We start from the raw sequence: 17,460 nt of genomic DNA, 5'->3' as shown, positions 1-17,460 counted from the left end.
GATATCTGACTAATGACCAACTAGTGCCAGGGGTTAGGGGTTGAGATGGAAGGTTAGAGTCGAACCGAACCTACTGTGGTGATAGATTCAACTTTTGGATGGGAAAAAACTCAAGTGTGTGTGTGTGGGATAGAAGGGGAAACTTCCCAGAGGGCCTTATTGTGTGATCATTATTCTTATGGATAAGATTAAAGTAGAACCCCGCAGGGGTTAAACTGACCCAGATTGTGTGCTCAGTGCTTTTTGGTCCAGGAGTAGGTTTAATCCGGGACAGGGACTCTGACCCTTATACTTTAATCTTACCTGCTCAATGTGACAGTTTAAAATATTTTGACGTTTATTAATCCCCCGTTTCTCACTGGAACATTGCCACCATGAATTACGTGCACAAAGTCAGAAAGTGCTATCCCGTGTTTTAACATTGACTTCTGAATAATTGCTACGACACTGACTTGGGTCCAGTCCTCAATATAAACATAACTGTTTTTCCTAAGAGGAAGCTACTCTTTTCTTAAACCATCCATCTTCGGGCTGAGCAGATATCATTTGTCTTTATTTGTCATACAGACTGGTGGTGTTGAGTCTATTTGCAGTAGTGATTGGCCTCCTTTGGCTTTCAGCCTGGTTGGAGCTTCAGGCCATTTCCCACGATCCTGTTTTCTCATAGTTCATAGATAAGGGGACTTTTGTCAATTTTAATCCAATTAAAAAAATGACGTTGTTGTTTTATATAAACCTTTTGGCTATTTTACTTCCCCAATCCCCTGTAAAATAAGACAAATGAAAACAACCATTCCTAAAAAGGGAATTGTTTGGAACTGCACTTGGAGAAATCTATTACATTCAATTTAAAATCACAGTTGGGACTGCTAGACAGTAGCCCCAAGGAGGAAGTGAACCTGAACAACATAATTTATTAAACATTTAACAATCTCAGTGTTGGGTAGGTAACTTTCTAAATGTAATCCATTACAGTTACTAGTTACCTGGCCAAAATTGTAATCAATTACGTAACCTTTGGATTACCTGAAATTCTGTTACATAATTAGATTACATTCTGTTACTTTTGGATTGCAATTCCACTTAAAAGGAATTAGAAGAAAACAAAAGATGATCTATTAAACACATTTGGTGTGTCATCATAGTGGTCTCTTGATTTATAGTCAGACTCACTCAGGTGGAACAAACTTAAACTTTGCACCTTATTTTCAATCCTGAATTGAATGTCATTGAGAAAACAGAAAAGTGTCAAATGTATTTTTTTCCCCAAACCAATAATCATGTAGTTTTTGTAATCAGATTACATGTAACTAATTACTCCCCAATCCTAATTATCATTGACAATGTATATCTACTGAATTCCCATGTATTCATTCCATGACAACAGGAAGTATTACTACCAATATAAACAGGCCAGCACTCAAGTGCTTCCATAATTGTCCATGTCAACTGTTTACTTGTGCAGTCGTTAAGTTAAACAAATTCGTGGTGGGTTGTATCTTCCCAGGGTTTAGCGAACATGTTGTAAGATTAATTTGAGAACCACAAGATGTATCATAGGCAATTAGGGAGCGTGCTTGTATTCTCTGTCCAGTAGTTGATGCAGTTGCGAGGGATATCTATTTGAATACCTTTCACGGTTGGCATGCTCATCACAACGGAGGCTTTGATATACTAACTAGGCTAACTGATGGACAACAGGTGGTGCTAAATTGTAATTTGCTGTAGTGGGACCTCGGAGAACATCATTTCGAAATATGCCACGTCTTTATAATATTTGACTGAATGCCTGGTAAGTGAATTTCATATTGAAATGTATATTGAACCGTTACAAACCACGTTTGTACTGTCTATGTTTGCATTTTTTTGTGTGAATAGGCCTATATTACTTTATTTTGTGTAAGGTGTCATGTCGAGATTTTTCTAAACAATGTTGAATGTTACACATTAAACCCCGGGCCATTCACATCGCTACACTCAAACAGTCTACATTCAACAGCATTTATTTGAACGTTTTCCCAAATCTTACACATTTTGGATTCTGAGTAAAACAAAGTGAGTTTGGGAAACATATTAATGTATAATGAGCCTATCATGTGCCTTAGCTAACCCATTATCAGAGCACATCCCAGACACAAACCATATAGGCTTCACTGAAGGCTTTGTTTTATGGAGCCTCCTCCACAGTGAGTTATTAACCAGGGTCCATCCTTCCATTCCTTTATCTCCCAGAGTGATGGCGTTCCTGCTTAGGGCTCTAGTGCTACCTGTCTTCCTGTCCTCGGTGCCCTGGGTGGCAGGGTCAACGTTCACCCTGCTGCTGTCCTTGCCCAACACCTCCATGCCCTTCAGTGTTGGCAGGATCGGGGCGGGTGCCCTCATCGCCATCGACGCTGTGAACCGGAGTCCCGATCTGTTGGCAGGTCAGTACACAGAGACATTGTATAGTACATATGTGATACATAATATATATATATATATATATATATAACACCGATCCGTTGTTTGCTATAACAAATGGACAAGGAAGTTGTATTGTATTGCATGCAACCGCTGTGAGGGGCTGAAGCACACTGAGAAACACTGGCCGCGAGGACATCAGAAGTCGTTCTCATTCGATAGCCACTGTAAGCTACTGTGTTGTATGTCCTCAGGTCATTGGCTGGAGCATGAATACGTGGATGATGAGTGCAGCGACGTGAACGGCCCGGGGAAGATAGTGGAGCTACTGCACAGACGGAACTACAGCGCTTTCATCGGCCCCGCCTGCTCCGACGTAAGGCCCCCCCCACCTTCACCGGCACGAATAAACAAATCACACATCACATTGCACTACATTATCTGCATTTTTACAATCCAATGACAATAGAACACCCTCTTTAGGTGTGTGCGATCACTGCCAAGCTGGCAGCTTTCTGGAACATTCCCGTGGTCAGTCCCACCTGCGCAGACCAGCAATTTCTCATCAAAAAGGTCCAATATCACGTTTTAATATAACTCATATGCCAGTAACTATCTGTAGCTAACTTACATCCCTCAGAATCTGGAGTACACAGTTGCAACATTATCACATGCCATGTTCTGTGGCGGTGACAGGCTTACCCCACTCTTACCAGAGTGTTTGGCCCCTTCACCAAGATGGGCTCGTTCTTTGTGAAGATCTGTGAGAAGTTTGGCTGGAGACGTATAAGCATTATCTACGACCACAGACCTGCCTGGATCATCCCTGCTGAGGGAATCAGGTACGATACGACGCAGCACGATACAATACATTATGATACAATACAATAAATACACTTCAAATAGACACTGGAATGTGATGTACTTCTACATAGGGAGGAACCCGATGAAATGACCTAGCATTTCTATTTCTATAAGGTACCAAGCTGAAGTCAGTAACATCACTGTGGCTAAATACCTGGCATTTCAAACACCTCTCGGGCAAGACAACACTCACACAGCCCTCACACAAGCACGTATGCTACAGGAGGTTGCCGAGGTGTCTCGCAGTAAGTTTTCTGTGTTCCAATGTCCACACCAGCTTACTATTTACATTGAAGTAATTGGCCATGCGTGGTAACTGGTATGCTAATAGGGTTATTTTAATGTAGCCTATCTTTGTGTCTCGCCCTGTAGTCATAGTGATCTCAGCGCGTGGGGAGGTGGTCAGGGACTTCCTGGTCGAGGCCCACAGGAGAGGCCTCACCACAGGGGACTACGTCTTCTTCTGCTTCGAGCCCTACAGGCTGGATGAGATGTTTGGCAACTTTGACTGGAAAAGAGGTAGGTCGTGTCCCAATTGGCACCCTACGATACAATACAACACTATATGGGGACTTTTGGGAATGCTACTGGGATTTTATAACCTCAGGACGAATCAATGAATGGTGTTGCTGTGTTGTAGGAGATGTGTATGACTCCGTGGCTAAGCAGGCCTACCAGGCTCTGTTTCTACTCTCTCTGTACAAACCCAACGACCAGAGGTACTGGAACTTCTCCAATGACGTCATCCGCAGATCCAGAGAGGACTTTGGCTATGCCTACGCACCCAACGAAAAGGTGTGCTGTGAAACACACACACACACCTGTCGCTTGACCCTGTCTGGAGTTTCAGATGGGGTGGGCTTTGTGCTTTTGGGACTATTTCATTGGTTCCATTGCGCCAGGCAAGCTCAATTGAGCGCAGCTAAAAGATTTGACCGATTTCCAAATATTATTTTGAACCCGGGTCTGGTACTTAGCTACTATGTTTAACTGTATATATACTGTACACTCTTAGAAAAAAAGGGGCAATCTTGAACTTAAAAGAGTTTGAATAACCTAGAACCTTTCCCTTTGAATAACCTTTTTTTGGTTCCAGGTAGAACCCTATTGGTTCCAGTTAGAATTATTTTGGGTTCCATGTAGAACCCTTTCTACAGAGCGTTCTACCTGGAACCTGAAAGGTTTCTACCTGGAACCAACATGGGTTTCTCCTATTGGGACAGCCGAAGAATCTTTGGAACCCTTTTTTCTAAGAGTGTATATACACAGGATATGTAACTCTCTATTTCTGACTGTTTGTCCAATGGCAGGTGTCGGTGCTGGCAGCCATAGCCCATGACTCTGTATGGCTGTATGCTCAGGCTCTGAATGAAACCCTGGCGGAACGCGGGGACCCATACGACGGCTTCACCATAACCCGCAAGATGTGGAACCGAACCATCACAGGTCAGCCCTTTTGGATGATTCATTTCACCTGTATGTTATCAGGTAGGTAGGTATAACCTTAATGGTTGCAGTTGAACGTCATTGATATTATTTACAGATGTTATTTACAAGAGTGATTATATTTCAGTTATATAATACAATTATTTCATTAGATTTTTTATGTTTTGCACAGCAGACACATTGAGGTCAAAATTCCTATTTTTCAAGGGAGACCTGGCCAAGAAGGCAGCTTCATTGCCTCACAGAGAGATATACAGGTAACTGTAAAAACAAAGAGTAAATGAGGAATACAAAGTATAGTGAAAGCAGGTGCTTCAACACAGAAGTCAATTGCTTTGGGTCTTGTATAAAAATAAACAGCAGCCCGTTAATTTGGCCCAATGCCTTATTAAGACACTATGTTGGTGTTTCCTTTATTTTGGCAGTTACCTGTATATGACGGTGTTTCAAACATGACGACACGTGAGGTGTGGATAGCCCATATGTTTGTTTTCTGGACTCTGTCCGTTAGGTATCCAGGGTGACGTTACCATGGACGCCAATGGAGACAGGGAGTCTGCCTATATGATGAAGCACATCCAGGGCGCAGAGAACGACAGGGAGTTCAAAGTCAGACGCTAATACCCTAATCACACTTTCTCTTTATCTCTGTCACTCGCTCTCTTTTCTTTCTATCACTCCAACACTTCCTTTCTGTCTATTTCTATCACTTTGTCACTCTCTATCTTTCAGTCCTTCTATCTCCTACATCGCACTCTCTGTCTCTCGGTCTCTCTCACTCTCTATTTCTCCATCTTTATCTTGCCGTCTCTCTGTGCCTATTTCCTTATTGAAAAAAATAATATAAAACCTCTCTCTCTCTCTCTCTCTCTCTCTCTCTCTCTCTCTCTCTCTCTCTTTTGTTGTTTCTCTCTCTCTCTCTCTCTCTCTCTGTCTCTCTCTCTGTCTCTGTCTCTGTCTCTGTCTCTGTCTCTGTCTCTGTCTCTCTGTCTCTCTGTCTCTCTGTCTCTCTGTCTCTCTGTCTCTCTGTCTCTCTGTCTCTCTGTCTCTCTGTCTCTCTCTCTCTCTCTCTCTCTCTCTCTCTCTGTCTCTGTCTCTGTCTCTCTCTCTCTCTCTCTCGTCTCTCTCTCTCTCTCTTCCAACCCTCTGTTTTCCCCTTATTTTCTGCTAACGTCTACAGTGTTCACATCTGAAGCCACTGTTATCGCAGCCTGTCAAAAAGTTTAACACCCATGTTGACACTCTTCTGAACAATTACAGTGCTGATTTAATTCTTTGCCACTGAATTTATTGTCGTTTTGCTTTTCAACCTGAATCTTATCTCTTCGGCCCACATTTCAGTTGTCTGACTTCAGTGTATTTCTGATCCTGAACACCCTACCAGTGGAACACAGAGTGCAACACACACACACACACACACACACACACACACACACACACACACACACACACACACACACACACACACACACACACACACACACACACACACACACACACACATACCTCTACACTTCTATCAAGTACCTACCTAGGACCAGCTTGGTCATCAGGGCTACTACTAGAAGATCTGGAGAGTCTCTTTAATTATCACCTTGAAATGGCTTTTAATATCGGACCTTAAAGTTATTTCAAATTACAGTTATTTATTATAAATGTATTTTGTTGCAACATTCTGTTGGCCCCTCGATGCTGGTTTCAAAACAAAACCAAATGTTATTTTGGTTTCTGTCGACGTGGCTTCATCCGACCATGCATCTCATCACCTTTCAAGTCTCATGTCTTCTCAGCAAATGAGTGATGTGGCAACAAAATTAGTACATTTAAAAAAGATCTAAGGGAAATGTAAACCGATCAGCCAGGAGGTTTTGAGCTTCACAATAGTGAGAGCATGCATACCGGGAAAAAAATAATGATAATTTGCCTGCACTGCCTATTAACATACTGACATTCAGTATTACAGTAGATCTGACTTGTATTTTGGATAGCATTTGGATGCTATATTGATTACTATGGCAAGTTAAGATCATGCCAGCATCTACTGGTATGTGACATCCATAGATCATTTCTAAAAGGAAAATGACTCGTAAACTTTAACTTCCTGTCCCTCCTTCCTGTGATTGACATCCTTGAAATGCGCTGCATTCAACACACAGCCTTTTAATATGCAAAAAATGTTAAGTAATCATAGGTCATGCTATCTTCTCACCTGGTAGGTAATCGCCAATTACTTTGGTACGAATAAGGCTTATGAGCCAGTGGAGGGGGTCCAAGTCTACTGGCCAGGAGGGAGGAAGACTCCACCGAAGGACACACCCCACTTTGGCTTCAAAGATGAGCTCTTCATCAATATCGGTACTGTGTGTTTGTTACACCAATGGACCTTCCCTAGTCTTCTCTAGTCTCTGCAGTACTCGCATGATCATTTTGTGTTGAGTTGATAGCTGACCCTTATCAGACCTGCTTGGGTTAGGTATATACAGTGGGGCAAAAAAGTATTTAGTCAGCAACCAATTGTGCAAGTTCTCCCACTTAAAAAGATGAGAGAGGCCTGTAATTTTACTCATAGGTACACTTCAACTATGACGGACAAAATGAGAAAAAAAATTCCAGAAAATCACACTGTAGGATTTTTTATTTATTTATTTGCAAATTAGGGTGGAAAATAAGTATTTGGTCAATAACAAAAGTTTATCTCAATACTTTGTTATATACCCTTTGTTGGCAATGACAGAGGTCAAACGTTTTCTGTAAGTCTTCACAAGGTTTTCACACACTGTTGCTGGTATTTTGGCCCACTCCTCCATGCAGATCTTCTCTAGAGCAGTGATGTTTTGGGGCTGTTGCTGGCTTTCAACTCCCTCCAAAGATTTTCTATGGGGTTGAGATCTGGAGACTGGCTAGGCCACTCCAGGACCTTGAAATGCTTCTTACGAAGCCACTCCTTCGTTGCCCGGGCGGTGTGTTTGGGGTCATTGTCATGCTGAAAGACCCAGCCACGTTTCATCTTCAATGCCCTTGCCGATGGAAGGAGTTTTTCACTCAAAATCTCACGATACATGGCCTCATTCATTCTTTCCTTTACACGGATCAGTCGTCCTGGTCCCTTTGCAGAAAAACAGCCCCAAAGCATGATGTTTCCACCCCCATGCTTCACAGTAGGTATGGTGTTCTTTGGATGCAACTCAGCATTCTTTGTCCTCCAAACACGACGAGTTGAGTTTTTACCAAAAAGTTCTATTTTGGTTTGATCTGACCATATGACCTTCTCCCAATCTTCTTCTGGATCATCCAAATGCTCTCTAGCAAACTTCAGACGGGCCTGGACATGTACTGCCTTAAGCAGGGGGACACGTCTGGCACTGCAGGATTTGAGTCCCTGGCAGCGTAGTGTGTTACTGATGGTAGTCTTCGTTACTTTGGTCCCGGCTCTCTGCAGGTCATTCACTAGGTCCCCCCGTGTGGTTCTGGGATTTTTGCTCACCGTTCTTGTGATCATTTTGACCCCACGGGCTGAGATCTTGCATGGAGCCCCAGATCAAGGGAGATTATCAGTGGTCTTGTATGTCTTCAATTTCCTAATAATTGCTCCCACAGTTGATTTCTTCAAACCAAGCTGCTTACCTATTGCAGATTCAGTCTTCCCAACCTGGTGCAGGTCTACAATTTTGTTTCTGGTGTCCTTTGACAGCTATTTGGTTTTGGCCATAGTGGAGTTTGGAGTGTGACTGTTTGAGGTAGTGAACAGGTGTATTTTATACTGATAACAAGTTCAAACAGGTGCCATAAATACAGGTAACGAGTGGAGGACAGAGGAGCCTCTTAAAGAAGAAGTTACAGGTCTGTAAGAGCCAGAAATCTTGCTTGTTTGTAGGTGACCAAATACTTATTTTCCACCATAATTTGCAAATAAATTAATAAAAAATCCTACAATGTCATTCTGGATGTTTTTTTTTTCATTTTGTCTGTCATAGTTGAAGTGTACCTCTGATGAAAATTACAGGCCTCATCGTTTAAGTGGGAGAAGTTGCACAATTGGTGGCTGACAAAAACTTTTTTGCCCCACTGTATGACCAAAAAATGCAGCTGCTGGTTAAATGCTGTCCCATGCTTTCTGGTAATACTCATTATCAGTCTAATGCAATTACGTAGATATCCCCTGAATTGCTAATTATTTGCGAGGCTTTGAAGCCATCGTGCCATATTGGCACACCCCAGTAGGTACAGTCATCCACAGGAATGAATGGATTTCTACAGTATAAAAATGTTCATGGACAAAAGGTGTATATATATATATATATATTAGTATTTTGATGTTGAATTGGGGAAAGTACCATTAGTAATAAAAAAAATAACTTGAAATAAGGATAATGTTGTATATATGTTTCTATTTTTATGTTTAGCTCACGTAATATAATTTAAAAGTATGCATTAAGTTGTCTGTAATATAATACATTTGGCAAAAATGAATGCAGACATAAATGCATTTCTATAGCTTCCAGAAATATTTGGTGCCAAAGTGTGCCAAAATGGAGGCAAAGTGACTTCAACACAGCGCCTCCTGTTAGACATCTGGTGTATATTTAAACCATTGGTCTCACGATATAAATGTATAATTTATTTAGTCATCATTTATTTCCGATCTTAATTAATTTATCAAAGTACATTCATTTGTTTACTTGATGAAAAACAGCAGGCAGCTGGCATGGTGGTCTGTCCTCTCCAGGCTTGCATGTCCTCATATGTCATGCAAGTATTGTCACTTGACAGCACTTGCCGTGTGTTACCACACCAAATGGGGGGGCCAGAGACCCATATATCCTCTTAAAGAACCAGAGAGAATGAGAATTGACTCCAAAAAATAATGACACATTGAATTATTCACTTATGCCTGCTGGACGAAAGGAAATCTTTATTTTATTTTCCACTGAAATACTTCTTTTAATACCGTTTTATGAAAGTCCCCTCAGCTACCTCGGTAGACCTCAGTCTACCTCATAATGGTCTAGCCAGGGTTATGTAACGGGTTGCGTTACAAATGACACCCTATTCCCTACACAGTCCTGGTCTAAAGTGGAACACTGTGAATGGGAATAGGGTGCTATTTGAGAAGTAACCCGGGTTTTATTCTTTGTTATCAATTGTGTTCTATCTGGAATTCTCTATCTGGATTTGATATGATCTGAAAATGTTTTCTTTGTCGTTGCTTGCTTTGGCAGACAGGGACTTGTACATATGGCCCCTAGAAGAATGTGTGGAACTTATGAATGTTTGGGCTTTATTCTATATATATATATATAAAAAATTAGTGTTAAGAAGGGATTCATGTGGGAGAGACGCAAGAATGCAAATGAGAAAGTTTTATTTGACCACCTGTTTATGGAAATAACACTTTTGCGCATTTATTGACAAGTTAATCCCCTTAAAACGATGATAAAGATTCAAATTTGTAATCTAATACATTAGATACACTACACATTATTGATTTATTTCCCCTTTATTTATTCAGGAGTTTATATTGAGAAAATCTATTTTCTACATGAGTCATGATGTTCTCTTCTTCTTCCTCCTCTGAAGAGGAAGTGTAGCAAGGATCAGACCAAAATGTGGCGTAGTTGGTGTTCATGCTCTTTAATAAAGGAAAAACATGAACATAATACAAAACAATAAACGTTAAAACCCAAAACAGTCCTCTCTGGTGCAACAAACACAAAGACAGGAACAATCACCCACAAGAGACCTAAAGAATATGGCTGCCTAAATATGGTTCCCAATCAGAGACAACGATAAACACCTGCCTCTGATTGAGAACCACTCTAGGCAACCATAGACTTACCTAGAGTACCACTCTAACCACAGTCCCAATACTACAAACACCCCTGATAAAAAAAAAGCCACATAAATCCCCATGTCACACCCTGGCCTAACCAAAATAATAACCAAAACACAGAATACTAGGGCCAGGGCGTGACACATGAAAAGCAATAAAAAGCCATGTTTAATAAAAGGTTTGTTTGAGAACAGTCTATGCTACCACGTATTTCGTGCGTGACCGACCGTTTGGCATTGTTGACCTGTCATCAAAGCTTATGCTACAGTGTACATGTGTATTTGTGTTGCAGAGAAGAGGTTTGCGATAGCTGTGGGGACCATTGCTGTTTTCCTGGCCACCGGGACACTTATCATATGTCTTCTCTACAGGTACACACACACACACACACACACACACACACACACACACACACACACACACACACACACACACACACACACACACACACACACACACACACACACACACACACACACACACACACACAGTATTGTCCTTTTTCCATCTAGCGGTAGTCCAGCCGTTGCAAATGTACAACGTGCAGCGCTATTCCGGTAAGTCATGTGTATAGTCCTTAGTGTGGAGCTCTCTCTCGCTTTATCGCTCTCTGTCTCCCATGTAATTAGAGGAGTTTGGCAGCCAACGTAGGGATTCATTTTTGAATATCCCAGCATTATTCAAGAAAGTGGGGAGAGGGCATCACAAGGTTCTCACATAAAAGATGGATTAATGCAGAATGAATCTGTACCCACTTGCTTATCTTTTTCTCGTCATGAACTCACCCAAAGCCCCATGTGTGTGCGTGCATGTAATTTCTCTGTGTGTGTGTGTGTGTGTGTGTGTGATCCCACTCCAACCCGTGTGTGAGTGAGCATGCAGGAAACTATCATCCTTAGGAATAAGACATTCGCTCCATTGTCTCGGTGACTCAGCCTCTAGTTTAGCCCACATGACCCTTTCATGTGATACATTTTCCTTTCCAAATGATTACTTTTAAAATAGAGGCGGCAGGGTAGCCTGGTGGTTAGAGCGTTGGACTAGTAACCAAAAGTGTTGCTAGATCGAATCCCCGAGCTGACAAAGGGACAAATCTGTTGATCTGCCCATGAAAAAGGCAGTTAACCCACTGTTCCTAGGCCATCATTGTAAATAACAATTTGTTCTTAACTGACTTGCCTAAATGGGAACATTTATGCAATAATATGAACGGCATGGTGATTGCTAGTCCTGGGAGGAGGCCTTGATGCCCACGAGCATTGAGAACGATGGTTCAATAACAGTTAATAATGGAGAAAGAGGAAGTAGAGAGAGAGAGAGAGAATGGTACACTGTACTACTGTGAAGGCCCTATCTGCAGCCGACGTGTAGGCATTGTGTTCACGAAACAAGTTATGCCATTGTTTATTATGTAGAGCAAGTTAGTAGATTTGAAATTGTGTGCAAGTCCCATATAATAGGTCTGCAGTATTCTTGCAGACACTAAAATGATCTAAATGCATGAAACAAGAATTGACAATTGTGTTCCTCTACCTGTAAATTAAGGAGATTAAATATATTTGACATTGTGTATAAAAATCCCGTTGAACAGGTGCCAGTGTTGTGACCCAGGCACAAACACATGCATGTGTGACAGAGTGGAAATTCCAACAGTTGCATATGCACTGCACCCCCATGGAACAGGCTTTGACGTTGCTTGGCACTGTTATATGGGGTTTGCATACATTAGAAAACCTACACAGTTTCTCAGGAGAAACACAATTCGATGTCGTTGCCCATATAGTGTTAAGTGCAGTAGGTCATCATGATGTTTTTGACCCAGGAAGTACTTCTCCTGTGACACAGGAAACACATCATCCGGAAGAAGGTGTCTGTGGTCCTATGGAGGGTTAGCCCCGGTGATGTCACCATGATGGGGAACAGCTCGTCCTCGGCAGGAAAGGTGAGGCATCGGAGGAGGGGTTTGAGTCACTGGCAACGTTCCAGGCTGACTACACAGCAGGCACTTGTCAGATCTCTCACGTCTGGATAGGTGTTTAACATATCAGCTAACATCTGATGCCTGACTGCACAGCAGACACTTGCCAGATCTCTCACGTCTGGATAGGTGTTTAACATATCAGCTAACATCTGATGCCTGACTGCACAGCAGACACTTGCCAGATCTCTCACGTCTGGATAGGTGTTTAACATATCAGCTAACATCTGATGCCTGACTGCACAGCAGACACTTGCCAGATCTCTCACGTCTGGATAGGTGTTTAACATATCAGCTAACATCTGACTATACAGCAGACACTTGCCAGATCTCTCACGTCTGGATAGGTGTTTAACATATCAGCTAGCATCTGACTATACAGCAGACACTTGCCAGATCTCTCACGTCTGGATAGGTGTTTAACGTATCAGCTAGCATCTGATGCCTGACTGCACAGTTGATGACGTTGCATATTATCTTTGGTTGATGCCAAACCCCCCAAAGCCTATATTCCCTACAGTACCACCTTACTCTCCTTTCCCATAAACTGCAGCGTTACGACCGTACTGAAGCAAGCACTTTTTCTATTCCTCTACTAAATATTATCGCATCATTTCATCATTATACATTTTTCAATGACCATACTACAGTACCTTTACTATTATGAATTGGTACTCAACTTTGTGCACCCACTCCTCTCAGTTACTGTGCCCTGTTTTGTTGTTTAATGAAAACCACAACTAAGGAGAAATAACAAATGATTCAGTGTAATGACTTTGACAAGGATCAACTAATTAATGCACGTTTTCCACTAACATATGTCATTTAGCAGATCCTTTTATCCAAAGGAACTTACAGGCTTGGATGCATACATTTTAAGTATGGGTGGTCCCAGGAGTTAAACCAGCTGTCCTGGAATTGCAAGCACCATGCTCTACCAACTAACTAAGCTACAGTGGACCACAGAGAAACTCTCTCTCTCACACACACACACACACACACACACACACACACACACACACACACACACACACACACACACACACACACACACATAATAAAGTGCATGATAATGTGGATTGTTGTGTGTTTACAGGTACCGTACCTCAACTCCAAGTCCATCGATGATTCTCTGGAGTCCATCCTGGGAAATATGAAGGACAAACCATCCTCCCACAGAACGGCCGTCTATAAAGTGAGAATTGCTTGTCCTCATTGCTAACTTTTACAATGTTGCATTTAGGGCCTTGAGTTTTTCCTATAAGTGCGAATCAATTGCTTGTCCATGTTGGCAACACTTTACATATACAATGTTGAAATTAGGGCCTTGAGTTTTTCTAAGAACTTACTTGACCGGAGGAGGAGTGAGAGGTAGAGAGAGGTGAGAGGGGGAATATAATTTGGGCCCAGAGTTTTTCAGGGCTCAGAAGTGGAATAACTACACTACCGGTCAAAAGTTTTAGAACTCATTCAAGGGTTTTTCTTTATTTTTTTTACTATTTTCTGCATTGTAGAATAACAGTGAAGACACCAACTATGAAATAACACATATGGAATCATGTAGTAACCAGAAAAGTGTTAAACAAATCAAAATATATTTTACATTTGAGATTCTTCAAATAGCCTCCCTTTGCCTTGATGACAGCTTTGCACACGCTAGGCATTCTCTCAACCAGCTTCATGAGGTAGTCACCTGGAATGCATTTCAATTAACAGGTGTGCCTTCTTAAAAGTACATTTTTAGAATTTCTTTCCTTCTTAATGCGTTTGAGACAATCAGTTTTGTTGTGACAAAGTAGGGAGGTATACAGAATATAGCCCTATTTGGTAAAATACCAAGTCTATATTATGGCAAGAACAGCTCAAATAAGCAAAGAGAAATTATGGTCCATCATTAGTTTAAGACATGAAGGTTAGTCAATATGGAAAATGTCAAGAACTTTGAAGGTTCACTTGAGTGCAGTCACAAAAACCATCAAGTGCTATGATGAAACTGGCTCTCATGAGGACCACCACAGGAATGGAAGACCCAGAGTTACCTCTGCTGCAGAGGATAAGTTCATTAGAGTTACCAGCCTCAGAATTTGCAGGCCAAATAAACGCTTCACAGAGTTCAAGTAACAGACACATCTAAACATCAACTGTTCAGGCCTTCGTGGTCGAATTACTGCCAAGAAACCACTTGGTTTGGCGTCCAAAATTGAGATTTTTGGCTCCAACCGCCATGTCTTTGTGAGATGCGGTGTGGGTGAATTGATGATAGCTGAATGTGTATTTCCCACCGTAAAGCATGGAGGAGGAGGTGTTATGGTGTGGGGGTGTTTTGCTGGTGACACTGTCTGTGATTTATTTTGAATTCAAGGCACACTTAACCAACATGGCTAACACAGCAATCTGCAGTGATAGTCCCAAACCATATGGGATGGCGTATCATTTGTTTTTCAATAGGACAATGACCCAACACACCTCCAGTCTGTGTAAGGGCTATTTTACCAAGAAGGAGAGTGATGGGGTGCTTCATCAGATGACCTGGCCTCCACTATCTCCCAACCGCAACCAAACTGAGATGGTTTGGAATGAGTTGGGCCGCAGAGTGAAGAAAAAGCAGCATATGTGTGAACTCCTTCAAGACTGTTGGAAAAGCATTCCAGGTGAAGCTGGTTGAGAGAATGCCAAGAGTGTGCAAAGCTGTCATCAAGGCAACGGGTGGTTACTTTGAAGAATCTCAAATATAAAATATGTGTTGCTTTGTTTAACACTTTTTTGGTTACAACATGATTCCATCCATATGTGTTATTTCATCGTTTTGATGTCTTCACTATTATTCTACACTGTAGAAAATAGTAAAAAAAAAAAAAAAAAATTGAATGGGTAAGTGTTCTAAAATCTTTGACCAGTAGTGTATACTTTGAGACTTTCTATGCAGGTGTCCCAAACTCTGACACCTGGTCCTGTGAACTGACATCTAATGAAATGATCATGCCGATTAGAAGTATACCATTATGTATTTTTCATCATCATCAACATGGGGATTTGGGTTATTTTTAGTCTGCAATTTTGGCTCTGTCGTTCCCCCTGGTGCTTTCAGGAGAACATCTGTTCAGTGCGACTGCTGAATGTGAAGAGTGTGTGTCTGAACAGAGAGCTGCTCACTGAACTGAAGCAGGTGAGGCCCTCCTCGTTGTGGTGTTTGTGTCTGTTACCGAGTGTTAATAGAGAGTGGAGTGCTTAATGTACATGTTATGAATTCTGTAAGTTTATTATTTTGTCATATCTGTTTTATATGGACTCCTCTCTCTCCCTCTCTCTCTCTCTCACACACACACGTGTGCAGTGTAGAGATTTGAGCCACCCAAACATCTGCAGCGTCATTGGTGCTTGTCTGGAACCTCCACAGTTCTTTCTGCTGACTGAGTACTGTCCTAAAGGGAGCCTGCAGGTAACACACACACACACACCACTGCTTTAAATGCACATAACCCTCCCTTCACTGCTTCTTCAATAAATCACGAGCATAAAGTCCAATTGCATCCCCCAAACTCCAGGACATTTTGAAGAATGCTTCCATTAAGCTTCACTGGAGCTTCAAGTTCTCCCTGATGCTGGACATTGTCAAGGTACATTTTCTCAAAACTCTCGATTTTTCATGCCGTATGAGTTACATAATGTCTATGGGTGTGATGCAAGGCAAACAAAACTGAAGTGGAAGTTGATATCAGTGTAATTCCAGTCTGTGGGGGACTTGGTCCTAATAAACTGAAAGGTGTGTCTGCTTCAGGGGATGGACTACCTGCACCGCAGCCCCCTGCGCTCCCATGGTCACCTGTCGTCATCTAACTGTGTGGTGGATAGTCGCTTCGTCCTAAAGGTGACCGACCATGGCCTCAGTCTCCTCAGAAGACCCCCCGGCCAGGACGAGGAGGGCTGGTCTAAAAAACACTGGACATGTGAGTGTAGGGTCGCAACATTCCGGGTAACATTCCCCAAATTCCCAGGTTTCCCAGAAATCCCAGTTTCTCTGAATCAGGAGGGAATAAGCAGCATATCCAGAATCTTCCAACCAGAATTTCTGGAAAATCTTGGAATTTTGTAAAGTTACAATAAAGCGAAAGGGGCGAGAAAGAAGAAAGGAGCAGAGGGAGAAAGAGAGACAGATTAGAGATTACAGATACACAGTTGTAAACAGTATAACTAACAACATGAGCTTCTCATACAGTAAGCCCCTCTCTCTTCCCAGCCTTGCTGTGGAGGGCCCCGGAACTGCTGAGGGACAGCATGCCCTCCTCTGGCACCCAGAAGGGGGATGTCTACAGTTTTGGCATTATTGTTCAGGAGGTGGTGTACCGCAGGGGCCCTTTCCATATCCCCAACAACAACCTTGAGGCAAGAGGTATGTAGAGAGAGACCCCCATACCTCGCTGCTCTGGGGTGTGTTCTCTCCTCCTCACTGTCTTATTCAACAGTCTCTCTCCCCCCCCAGACATAGTGGAGAGGGTCAAGGCCGGGGTGTGTGTGGGGGGCGGAGGTAGCCCCCTCAGGCCCCACACGGACAGGGCAGAGTGTCCAGAGGGTGTGGAGGCTCTGATGGGGGCGTGCTGGAGTGAGAGGCCCAGTGACCGACCAGACTTCTCCTCCCTCAGAGTGACCGTAAAGAGACTCTGCCCCAGCTGGTGAGACACCGCAGTGCACATTCACATATACACTGAGTGTACAGAACATAACGAACATCTTCCTAATATTGAGTTGCACCCCCCTTTGCCCTCAGAAAAGCCTCAATTTGTTGAGGCATGGACTCTACAAAGTGTGGAAAGCGTTCCACAGGGATGCAGGCCAATGTTGACTCCAATGCTTCAAATCAAATCAAATGTTATTTGTCACATGCGCCGAATACAACAGGTGTAGGTAGACCTTACAGTGAAATGCTTACTTACCAGCCCTTAAA

At 42.4% G+C, this 17,460-nt stretch overlaps 1 protein-coding gene across 2 annotated transcripts in view; it reads left to right on the top strand.

The window, feature by feature from the left end:
• The first annotated feature begins 1,457 nt into the window (after positions 1 to 1,457).
• Positions 1,458 to 17,460, top strand: part of si:dkey-37g12.1 (atrial natriuretic peptide receptor 1) — a 29,921-nt gene continuing 13,918 nt past the window's right edge. For both annotated transcript variants that reach the window (XM_052464415.1, XM_035789341.2), the window contains exons 1-20: positions 1,458 to 1,792; positions 2,233 to 2,423; positions 2,655 to 2,776; positions 2,884 to 2,973; positions 3,097 to 3,242; positions 3,379 to 3,509; positions 3,637 to 3,783; positions 3,905 to 4,059; positions 4,575 to 4,710; positions 5,222 to 5,319; positions 6,927 to 7,065; positions 10,833 to 10,911; positions 12,386 to 12,482; positions 13,615 to 13,713; positions 15,607 to 15,684; positions 15,853 to 15,957; positions 16,064 to 16,135; positions 16,297 to 16,465; positions 16,756 to 16,908; positions 16,999 to 17,188. In XM_052464415.1, coding sequence (XP_052320375.1) covers positions 2,237 to 2,423; positions 2,655 to 2,776; positions 2,884 to 2,973; positions 3,097 to 3,242; positions 3,379 to 3,509; positions 3,637 to 3,783; positions 3,905 to 4,059; positions 4,575 to 4,710; positions 5,222 to 5,319; positions 6,927 to 7,065; positions 10,833 to 10,911; positions 12,386 to 12,482; positions 13,615 to 13,713; positions 15,607 to 15,684; positions 15,853 to 15,957; positions 16,064 to 16,135; positions 16,297 to 16,465; positions 16,756 to 16,908; positions 16,999 to 17,188 — 2,393 coding nt within the window. In that variant the 5' untranslated portion in view covers positions 1,458 to 1,792; positions 2,233 to 2,236. The remainder of the gene's footprint in view (positions 1,793 to 2,232; positions 2,424 to 2,654; positions 2,777 to 2,883; positions 2,974 to 3,096; positions 3,243 to 3,378; positions 3,510 to 3,636; positions 3,784 to 3,904; positions 4,060 to 4,574; positions 4,711 to 5,221; positions 5,320 to 6,926; positions 7,066 to 10,832; positions 10,912 to 12,385; positions 12,483 to 13,614; positions 13,714 to 15,606; positions 15,685 to 15,852; positions 15,958 to 16,063; positions 16,136 to 16,296; positions 16,466 to 16,755; positions 16,909 to 16,998; positions 17,189 to 17,460) is intronic.

Source organism: Oncorhynchus keta, chromosome 16, assembly GCF_023373465.1.
Source record: "Oncorhynchus keta strain PuntledgeMale-10-30-2019 chromosome 16, Oket_V2, whole genome shotgun sequence".
Lineage (NCBI taxonomy): Eukaryota > Metazoa > Chordata > Actinopteri > Salmoniformes > Salmonidae > Oncorhynchus > Oncorhynchus keta.
Note: the sequence above shows the minus strand (reverse complement) of the source record. Positions and strands in the feature narration are given on the sequence as shown.